Source organism: Pelobates fuscus, chromosome 9 (assembly GCF_036172605.1).
Source record: "Pelobates fuscus isolate aPelFus1 chromosome 9, aPelFus1.pri, whole genome shotgun sequence".
In the NCBI taxonomy this organism is placed as follows: domain Eukaryota; kingdom Metazoa; phylum Chordata; class Amphibia; order Anura; family Pelobatidae; genus Pelobates; species Pelobates fuscus.
Genome location: NC_086325.1, coordinates 31,443,517 through 31,455,402, shown reverse-complemented (window position 1 = coordinate 31,455,402; position 11,886 = coordinate 31,443,517). Strand labels below are relative to the sequence as shown.

At 39.3% G+C, this 11,886-nt stretch overlaps 1 protein-coding gene across 4 annotated transcripts in view; it reads left to right on the top strand.

The window, feature by feature from the left end:
- The first annotated feature begins 2,331 nt into the window (after positions 1-2,331).
- The window catches only part of HDX (highly divergent homeobox), an 80,286-nt gene continuing 70,731 nt past the window's right edge, over positions 2,332-11,886 (top strand). For 3 of the 4 annotated variants that reach the window (XM_063431854.1, XM_063431852.1, XM_063431851.1), the window contains exons 1-2: positions 2,332-2,434; positions 5,099-5,207. In XM_063431854.1, the coding sequence (XP_063287924.1) occupies positions 5,139-5,207 (69 nt within the window). In that variant the 5' untranslated portion in view covers positions 2,332-2,434; positions 5,099-5,138. Of the gene's footprint in view, positions 2,435-5,098; positions 5,208-11,886 lie in introns of those variants that run through there. The other variant, XM_063431853.1, reaches the window with a different exon arrangement.

Sequence of the window (11,886 nt, the reverse complement as noted above, 5' to 3'; positions counted from 1 at the left end):
TAACACTGTATCCCTCTATCCTGTATTATACAGACTGTAACACTATATTATATAGACTGTAACACTGTATCCCTCTATCCTGTATTATACAGACTGTAACACTGTATCCCTCTATCCTGTATTATATAGACTGTAACACTGTATCCCTCTATCCTGTATTATATAGACTGTAACACTGTATCCCTCTATGCTGTATTATATAGACTGTAACACTGTATCAGTCTATCCTGTATTATATAGACTGTAACACTGTATTATATAGACTGTAACACTGTATCCCTCTATCCTGTATTATACAGACTGTAACACTGTATCCCTCTATCCTGTATTATATAGACTGTAACACTGTATCAGTCTATCCTGTATTATATAGACTGTAACACTGTATTATATAGACTGTAACACTGTATCCCTCTATCCTGTATTATATAGAATACATCACTGTATTATATAGACTGTAACACTGTATCCCTCTATCCTGTATTATATAGACTGCATCACTGTATTATATAGACTGTAACACTGTATTCCTCTATTATGTATTATATAGACTGTATCACTGTATTATATAGACTGTAACACTGTATCCCTCTATCCTGTATTATACAGACTGTAACACTGTATCCCTCTATGCTGTATTATATAGACTGTAACACTGTATCAGTCTATCCTGTATTATATAGACTGTAACACTGTATTATATAGACTGTAACACTGTATCCCTCTATCCTGTATTATACAGACTGTAACACTGTATCCCTCTATCCTGTATTATATAGACTGTAACACTGTATCAGTCTATCCTGTATTATATAGACTGTAACACTGTATTATATAGACTGTAACACTGTATCCCTCTATCCTGTATTATATAGACTGTAACACTGTATCCCTCTATCCTGTATTATATAGAATACATCACTGTATTATATAGACTGTAACACTGTATCCCTCTATCCTGTATTATATAGACTGCATCACTGTATTATATAGACTGTAACACTGTATTCCTCTATTATGTATTATATAGACTGTATCACTGTATTATATAGACTGTAACACTGTATCCCTCTATCCTGTATTATACAGACTGTATCACTGTATTATACAGACTGTAACACTGTATCCCTCTATCCTGTATTATATAGACTGTAACATTGTATCCCTCTATCCTGTATTATACAGACTGTAACACTGTATCCCTCTATCCTGTATTATACAGACTGTATCACTGTATTATATATACTGTAACACTGTATCCCTCTATCCTGTATTATATAGACTGTAACACTGTATCCCTCTATCCTGTATTATATAGACTGTAACACTGTATCCCTCTAGGCTGTATTATACAGACTGTAACACTGTATCCCTCTATCCTGTATTATACAGACTGTATCACTGTATTATATAGACTGTAACACTGTATCCCTCTATCCTGTATTATATAGACTGTAACACTGTATTCCTCTATCCTGTATTATACAGACTGTAACACTGTATCCCTCTATCCTGTATTATATAGACTGTAACACTGTATTATAAAGACTGTAACACTGTATCCCTCTATCCTGTATTATATTGACTGTAACACTGTATCCCTCTATCCTGTATTATATTGACTGTAACACTGTATCCCTCTATCCTGTATTATATAGACTGTAACACTGTATCCCTCTATCCTGTATTATACAGACTGTAACACTGTATTATATATACTGTAACACTGTATCCCTCTATCCTGTATTATATAGACTGTAACACTGTATCCCTCTATCCTGTATTATATAGACTGTAACACTGTATCCCTCTATCTTGTATTAAATTGACTGTAACACTGTATCCCTCTATCCTGTATTATATAGACTGTAACACTGTATCCCTCTATCTTGTATTATATTGACTGTAACACTGTATCCCTCTATCCTGTATTATATAGACTGTAACACTGTATTATATAGACTGTAACACTGTGTCCCTCTATCCTGTATTATACAGACTGTAACACTGTATCCCTCTATCCTGTATTATATAGACTGTAACACTGTGTCCCTCTATCCTGTATTATATAGACTGTAACACTGTATGCCTCTATCCTGTATTATACAGACTGTAACACTATATTATATAGACTGTAACACTGTATCCCTCTATCCTGTATTATATAGACTGTAACACTGTATCCCTCTATCCTGTATTATACAGACTGTAACACTGTATCCCTCTATCCTGTAGATCAGTCTCCCCCCACCCCCCATCCTCTCCCAGCCCTGGGAATGTCAGGCTCCTGATCTCGCCCTCCCATTGGCTGCTGTCTGCCGTGACGTCACGATCATGATTAGAATTGATGATCGGGCTCGCTGATTTCATTGTCTGGTCCCGGACCGGAGAGGACCCGGAGCGGCCCTGGTCATCCCCCACGCCCGGGGAGGGGGTAGGTAGATGGGGGATATATGACCGGTGGGTGGGGGGTGATGGGCAGGGACCGGTCCTGTTATCTGGGGGGGAGCACAGGCTGAGATCTCCTGCAGAATTTCTGGGGGCGGGGGGTTGTTTCCGGGCACAGACAGGCCCTCCCCTCACCCCAGCACTGGCTCTGGATTAACCCCTCCCGGCCCGGTGCCTGGCACTCCGGCAGTGCACGTGTTAATGGGAATCCAGCCTGCAATAACCCCCAGCGGGCTCCTAAACTCCAGGCCTGGGTGTTTGGGGGAGGAGGGGGTAGATCTGTGCCTCCCTCCCTTCCCCCCTTTAATGGACATGCGCAGTGTGCCCCACTTCCTAGGCTGGCACTGCTTGGTGTGAGACAGAGGGCTGCACCTGTCTGGGAGGGAGCTGCAACAAAGTTCCAGTGTGCAGCACGTGATCACACATTGATACATTGCTGAACGTTCGATTGGACCGAACGTTCTAACATGGAACACTGAGCAGGCAGTCATTCTACTGCTGTGTACACCATAGCTCCGGATAGTGCACACACATTGTCACTGCTTATTATTTTATTTAATGTACTCATCTTTCTAGGGGGATTTCAAATATTTGGTATCTCTCATGTTTTGTATCTGCCTTATAGATTCTACAGCAGCAGGACTCTCTCTCTCTCTCTGCAGACAGTTCCAGATTCTGCAGAATTACTCCACAATCTATTTCTGTTGTTCCCCAATTCTGCTATTTTGGAGTACAAGTTGTCACATATTCTAGTGAATAAACTCTTCAAATGAATATAAGTGTTTACAGTTCATATTAATAAGATGTGCCTACAGGCAATATGTGTATTTATTTAGTTTAGATAATGTAACATCTGGATACTCACTAAAGGCATGTATTTTTATTTATCAAACACGTTTACATTTGCTCTTTATATAAATGTTACATTTCAGCTAATACAAACTTTAAAGTGAAATGGGATGGTTCTTTCAGCACAGAAACACTATGTGCAGCCTTTACTGGGGTGAATAATTCAGTGGAGGTATTTAAAGAAAAAATGACTTTCAATGCACTTCTGTGTTGCACTGACCTAGTGCATCGGGGGCACACACAGGCATGTAATGGGGATATGCCATACACACACATGTCCATTTTATACAGCAGCACAATATGTGAGCCTGTATTGTACACACAGAACCGTCAGTTAATTTGTATAGTTTGCTGAGCTTAGCCATGCAAAACATGTCAATTAACATAAAAAAATAAACTATAAAAACAATAATTTTAAAATAATTTGCACACACAGTAACTAATGATAATGTAGCTAGAAAGTAGGAAGTCACAGGTCCTCTTTAAAGAGGAATTGGCATTTTTTTTTTAAAGTGACAGTTCCTTATTCACTCGCCCCAGTTAGTGCTGTTGCAGCCATAGGTAAGGAAGGCATTGGAAATAATAAAAAAAAAAAAAAAAAAAAAACTATTCTCACCCCTATATTACTTCTGGACCGTGGGGGCATGGGTCCCTACAGAAAAAGTCATATTAGGGTTATCCACTAATGTGAGAATTCCAAGTTACTTTCAAATTTAAGGTAAAAAGCTCCTAGCTGGAAAAACTCAGCTATGCATTCACTTTAGTAAATAATCCTGTTTAGGGTTTCGAATTTAAATTGAGCGTTTAATATGTACGCACAAAACTACCTCAAACTCACCTACTTTGATATGCACATATATGGCTAGCTGCTCACTCAGACATACATATTGGTCTTTTTATATATGCTTAATTCTATTAACACAGAAGTAAGTATGGCACTCACCATAATAACAGAATCCCCAATCTAAGTCTTAGAAACGCAGTATTGTAGATTCCTCTTGAAGATGTTCATTCATATGTTGTAGATGCTGGTCTCTTATTCATCCATAAGCTCCACATGTAGTTGCATTCACGCAGTTCCAGGAGCCCACTTGTAAGATTGCCCTGGTACCTTAGCATCTGACCTCAGCATGACTCTCTTGGTTGGTTCGTGTTGCTCTCATATTGTTCAGGTGGGCAGGGTATATATCTTTAGGTATCTTGCCCACAGACACCTTACTGGTGCAGTGGTCAGAATGGGATTTGAACCTGTGGTTCCCAGTGCTAAGTCAGTGACATTACCACTGTGCCATTCAGTTGATAACAAAGAGTGCTCTTCTCGGAACAGCTAAGGCACTGCACCGAACCCTCAGATTCCCAGGCCTCTGGTAAAGGACCCGAGAATGAGGAATAAAAATACTACCCAGGAGGGGTGAAAAAAATAATTTGTATTTATATATACATGGAAAAATGAGGGGGTGAAGGGGGAGTCTGTGAACACCTTCTAGAATTTCCAGCAGCAAGCAGAGTGGTTGTAGAGACACGATACAAACCTTCTATTATGCACTTGACCATCTTTGATGGCTTATGATTTGTATTCTCTGGTGTCCCAAGAACTGGAGAAAATACCTTGAAGGTTTTGATTGCCATATCAAGACCAATCCTTCTCATTCTCAGCTCATTCTGGAGAACTGGGATACATGTATTAGAATAGTATCGGAAATTAGAGAGCCCCTACCCCTGTATTAGAATATGTATTCCTACAATTAAAGCAAGTAGTGTAAAAGCACACTAATCATTCAATTTGGATTTTATGTTTTAGGATCTTGGAATTTTGTCGGCAAAACTATAAACATTCTACAATGGAGGGAACAGTGGCGCCAAACGTTGGAGAAGTAACGTCAACAGGTTCTCAGGGATACCAGCCAGAGGTACAGCATTTACATTTGTTCTTTGGTTGAAACACCTTGCAAATGTACTCAACAATTTATCAAGGATGACATTATTCAATAAACACCAGAGTATAGTGGACTGAATACCAAATCTCAACATTTTGTCAAATTTATCCAGCTCTGCTATGTGCATAGCTTGGCTAGCTTAAATATTGCTATTCGATTTTCAGTTCAGTACAATTTGGTGTTTAGCGAATAAACATTGTATGTGAATATTTAGGAATTCGAAGTGAATTTCAAATTAAAAACCAAACTAGCAGAACAGAAGCAACAGCTGATCTAAATATTGTATTTTTCACAGTTTTGCTATTTTGTCCCAATATTGTAATTTCGTGACAATTTATACTTTAGTAAATTAACATATGTGTGCCAGTCATTTCCATAGCTCTGAATACCCCCTGAAAAAGGATCACTCCGCGCACCATAATCACTACAGCTCACGGCAGTGGTTATGGTACCAGGAGTGCCCTGGGGCCCACTTCCTCCACTGCTAAAGCCAGAGAGCTGAATGTTTCTAAGCAGGAACTTCTGTTTTCCCAAGCTAAGCCCTGCAGTGAAGGGCTGAGCTCATTGGCTGAGAGTGATAAGCTAACATCTGGACAGGTTTTCTTGGTGCTTGGAGAGTTCCTTTGAAGGAAAAGACACCTCTTGATTTTCTTGGGAATTCTCTGTCAAATAGAACACTAGGTCTGAGTTACAGAAACACTCCACGCTGGAGTTACCCATTAATTAATATGTCTTAGATTGTACATTACAAACATGTATGCCAAAATGTTATAAAAATAAAAAATAATAATGTAAAACAAAATTGAAATTTGCTGTATGTGCCAAGGCTTTGCAGCTTCTGCATGGAGTTTTTCCCAGACCAAGAGTGAGCCAAACATACTGATCCTATTATATTTTGTGGCCATACTGATCTTCACCACAAAGATAACAGCTGAACTCCCAGAAACCTCTACTGTGCCTAGTCTAGGGATAGTACAAGTGCTTGTATGGTAACAGGGAAGGGAAAGTTTCCCGTGTGACATATTTGACTGAGGAGGTTGGGTAATATTTTCAGTAACTTTTTTAAATAACTGCAGTTATAAGATACATGTAGGTTTAGCCACTACATTATAAATATCTGGGAATTCAAAGTATATTCAAGGGGGATTTTAGTCCATCAGAGGCAAATAAAAAAAAGTTGTACTCTTTAGAGTCCTATAATAGAAACAGGGACCTTGGTACCATATCCCATGAAATGAAATTCATAGTGATTGGAGTGTCCCGTTGACCCAGTCATGCTAGTGGACATACTCTGTACACTACTGTAAAATTGGTCATTTGCAATGGCTCTCCTGAGGCACCATGTTGGCACACAAGGAAACATCTGGTACATGCCAATCACGGCAGGTATCGGACTAACACTGGATGACTCCAGCATAAGAAACCCAGCAATATATTTGTAGAGGCTATGATTCTGAGCCTGCCCAAAAGATGACAGAGACCCCCAAGGTTTGAAAAACAAAAACCCTGCTCGGATCTCTCTATATGCCCCTGTGCCCCGTGATCTATGCTGGGCTCTGCCAGCTGCCCAGCACCACAGTGTGAATGATGTGCAGCATACGAGGGAGATCACGCTCTTTTATTTCAATTTTTATTTATTTTTATTTATTTATTATTGCCATTTATATAGCGCCAACAGATTCCGTAGCGCTTTACAATATTTACATACAATATTTACAATATCAATCATACAGTACAGAGTGCCCACAGAGTGTGAGCTGGGAAATCCCTCTGCTGATGTCCGAACTAACGTCAGCAGAGGGAATCCCTCTGATGTTTGATTAGGGTTAAGAGTTGGATTATGGGTAGGATTATAGGCAAGTATAGAGGTAGGATTAGGGGCAAAGGTTTACATGTGGGGTATCATTGTACCTGAGAAGAGTACCAGAACACAAATAGAGTAGTGGGTCACACGTGGTCTGTAAATTTCCCCAAAGCAAGACACATCTGTAAAAAACAAACAAAAACATATTTTGACTGAGTTTTGTGATAAAATGGTTAAATGAAAAGTGTCAAAATGCTTTTAGTTAAATAGCCTGGAGGTGTACTTTCTACATGTATGTACTTTTGTGTAGCAGTTTGGAATCCTGTGACTATAAAAGTTATACTTTCAACATGCCAAATTTTGCAACATTTTAGCATTAACCCCTTAAGGACACATGACATGTGTGACATGTCATGATTCCCTTTTATTCCAGAAGTTTGGTCCTTACGGGGTTAAAACCGTAATTCATTCCTTGAAGTATTTGTTTCACTTGTAAAATGTAATTGAAACCCTAGACATATTTTAACAATCAGGACTAATTAGTGAATCTATTTTGAGTCTGTTTTCTTAAAAATGATTAAATGTAAAACTATTTGTTTTTAAGTATTTTATACATATTTAACATTGTGTTATCTATTCATATGGCGTATCAAAAGAAAGTCATGTTAATCTTTTTTAAAAATGATATGTAATAGGTATGAGCGAGCTTTAACACAAAGGATAATATTTTGGTAGAATGAATGCATGGCAAAAGTGTCAAAAAGGCCTTGGTCACAAACACAACACATCTCAAAAGAGCCCAGGTCTCCAAGGGGGTTACATTACTTCCAGAGACTCTCCTGAAATAGAAACTTTCTTGTGGTCATATACAATGGGGCACCTGGAGTGGAGGGGCGGGGTGATCAACCCAAAAGAAATCTGGTCTAAAAAAACTGGTCTGGACCCCAAATGTATACAGAAAACGGAATGGGGCCCACACCCAGAACATGCATTTCTTAGTAGTAGTGTTACTGTAAGGACCAAAATATATACAAAATACACATTAAGGGAACATCGTGCACACACAAAATACAAGGCTACTTGCAAGATTTAAAACTGTATTTTTTTTATGTGTCCGCTGTTCCCTTAATCTGTATTTTGTATATATTTAGTTTTTTGCAGCATCATTACTAAGATATGCATGTTCTGGGTGTGCCCTCCAATTCCCTTTTTTTTTTTTTTTTTTTGTGGATATTTGAAATCCAGACCAGATTGGGTTTGGGTTTGGGCCCCTTTACTCTAGGTGAAGGTGACCACAAGAAAGCATAAATTTGAAGTCTTTGGAAGCAGTTTAAGCAAGTGTGTACTGCAGTTTCTCGCTTATGTGCAAATTGTCGTAGTACCCACAAATTTTGGGGTACTTTGGTGAAGAGGTGTAACTAGATATTTGTTTGCTAAGATAGTTGATTTTAAAGGGTTACTCCAACTACCATAACCACTTTTTAAGTGGTCTTGGGGATAAGAGTCAGTATGTCCAGTGGTTCTGCTCAAAACACTGCACATTCAGAGATATTTGTAATCATGTGATGTCAGGCGGAAAATGTCCCCCCTCTTCCAAGTAGGCTTGTAAGATTTAAAAGTGTGTTTTTGGTTTTCTAAAAGTGTTTTTTTTTTTTTATGGTTATAAACGGAAGTGTCTTTATTAAGAAATGCATGTTCTGGGTGTGCAATCCGATTCTCATTTTTTCAAGTAAAAAAAACCCCTCAAACAGCCATAAATGCTACAGCCCAGCATGTATTTTCTTTTTCAGAGGGGAGTAATGGGCAGTTGGGTGCTTCTATTTTATCCCAGAAATGAGAGAGACCAGATAAAAAAAAATCTGCAAAAATGGCAAATTGTATCCAAATGGGTGTATTGCTCTATTGCACTGGGCAGAAGTGGAATTCAATTCTAATATCTTTACAGTACTCTAGATCCCTAAAATTACCACAAAAAATGAAATACACATACTTTCTCATTATTTCAGATTTTTTTTGTGTGTGTTTGTAGCATTTCTGGATTGGATGGCCACTATTGACCTTGCAGACCCCACATACCTATACATTAATGAGGAGAATGAGTTGTGTAGAAACTATTAAAAGTAACAAAGTGCAATTTGTGTTAACATTTAAAGGGATAGTCCAACCAAAAAAAAAATGTCTTAAGAAAACACTGGTTTTGCTCAGAGTAACTGTTGCTATGCTGATTTCCCCCCTCATTACAAAATAAATAAAGCTAAAGACGTTATCTAGCATGGCGCTGACATGCTGGTGGGCGGCTGGCGAGGGAGCACTTCCTCTGAGCTGTCTGCTCAGCTCCCTCGCGCGCCGCAGAGTGAGGCTGGGAGCCGGAATAAGACGTCATCTTCCGGCTCCCAGCCTCACTCTGCGGCGCGCGAGGGAGCTGAGCAGACTGCTCAGAGGAAGTGCTTACTCGCCAGTCACCCAGCAGCCAGCGCCGCCCGCCCAGCAGCACAGTGTGTGTGTCTGACTGTGTGTATGTCTGTTAGTGTGTATGTCTGTTAGTGTGTGTCTGTTAGTGTGTGTCTGACTGTGTGTGTCTGTTAGTGTGTGTGTGTGTCTGACTGTGTGTGTCTGACTGTGTGGGAGTTTGTTTGCCTGTGAGTGTGTTTTTCAGTAAGTGTGTGTGTCTGTTAGTGTGTGACTGTTAGTGAGTGTGAGTGTGCTTCTGTTAGCTAGTGTATGCGTATCTGTCAGTGAATGTGTGTGTATTTAGAAGACAGGGCAAGGGGGCGCCTGAGTTTTGTCCTGCCTAGGGCAGCTCAAAACCTGGATAACCCACTGCTAGCGCCAAGGCCAAGTTCTCCCTGTAGGTTGATCCACCACAGCTGATGCCATTCCCACTCACTAGTGTACCTTTATCCCTGCCCCCATAAAACAAAAAGATACATTTTTACCTCTTGCTGCTTCACTTCAGCAACTGTCAGTGACTACAGTGTACTTTGCCTGTCCAAAATGGACACATTTATGGAAATTGCAGAGAATGCGCCAATCAAATGTAGCAATCGCCCAATAGAATGCTTTTCATGGATTGTTCAAATGGAGCGAATCGGGTGTGATTCCGAAAATCCAGTTAATTTTGTATACTATTTTATACGTGCTAGAACATTTTGTTAACTTGGCTTCTTTTGCTGAATCATATGATCTACTGATAGTAGTCTTATGCTAATATTCTTTATTTGTACCTGAGCATGTGTTAGCTAGTGCTATTTCTGGTTAACACCTGGATTCTGGAGGTTCCATTAATTATTAGGATATGTTTCCATTGTGCCTTCCATTTTATTGCAATAAATGCACATTTTCAAAAGGACACTTTAAGGTATATATATATCTTAACCTTAGTGTGTGCCTTTATGTATTTAGATTAGAAAAAAAAGTAAACTTACCTGTGATCCAGCACCAAGGGAGTCCTTGCAGTATCCACTCCACCAAAAATGATTGACCAGCCCTGGGTGCCCGTGGTGCTTGAAAAGAAATGGCTGTCTAACTCTGGCCAATATAGGCATCGATGCAGGGTAATGAGTGACACCCACCTTGTGAAGCAAGTTCCATTTTGTGATAACCTAATACTACATGTTTAATATATAATCAAATAAACTATGAGACTTTCCAAGACTTTGAGAAGATTTAAATGATCATTGTTAAAGATCGGGAGACTTTCCAATAGATAAGATTGATAAGGTCATTGTTAATGACCTGGACCTTTGCATCTAAGGTGAGCTTTGGCAAAAACAAGTTTAATTCATGACAATGTAGTCATACCTAGGTGTGCCATGATTACATCATACCTAGATCATGGCAGTCTTGTCCTACATAATATTAATTGTGTGATGTTATTTAAAGGCTATAAAAGAAAGCAAGAGATTCTTAAAGGAAGAATATTGCTGAGACTGTGGGGGGGGGAGGGGGGGAGGAGAATGGATCTGTGGGTCTTGTTTTCTCAAGCCTGTTAAAAGCGGGTAGGGTAACAGACTTACGCCCGTTTAGATTTTGCGTAAAAAAAACTAAAAAAAATGGGGGAAAAAATGCTGACAAAGACTGCAAACACTTCAAAATGTCCATGGTATCCTCTTGAGATCGAGGTGGACAGACAGCAAGTACTTTGAGGACCCATCCTATTTGGACCATATGGACAAACAGAGAAGTAAGTCCACTCCCTGTCTGACCACGCAGGCTGGGACAAGGATTTGTTTTCCGGCGGCCAAGTGGATGCTTTTCATCAGAACGATAAAGCTGTCTCCGAAAAGTACTCTCCCACTTGAGCTTCGGTGGACGTAGTGCACGGGTCCCACAACGACGAAACATGCTTGTCTTTGGTGAGTGATATTATATACCCAATGTCTTATTCTGTGTAAAAATGTATGCAAATAATGAACAATCTTTGTAGAAATGGCCACATTTGGTTTACTAAATTAGGAGAGGGTTACAAAGATCCTTTTATTGTTGGGTCTGATACTTAACTTAAACGTGGGAAGATTTGTTTAGGTAACTTTGGTAAATAGAATAACATCCACTGCTGAAAGATATAAATGGTATAGCACCCAAGATAAATAGAAAATCGCAGCCATATGTGAGGATTTGCTTGTTGCAGAATGACATATTTTGTGATCAGAGTATGATAACTTTAAAATCAAAAGTCAGGGAAAAGCAATCATCTGTTATAACTTAAAAACAAAATCTCCTTTAAAATCCCTGGTTAGAACCAGTTAGGCAGTTAGTAGATCAACCACTGGAAAACTGTTTGAAGCTAATCCAGCTCTTCATTCCTCCATGAGGTTTCTAATGACTGTTAGAGGTGCAATACAAGGA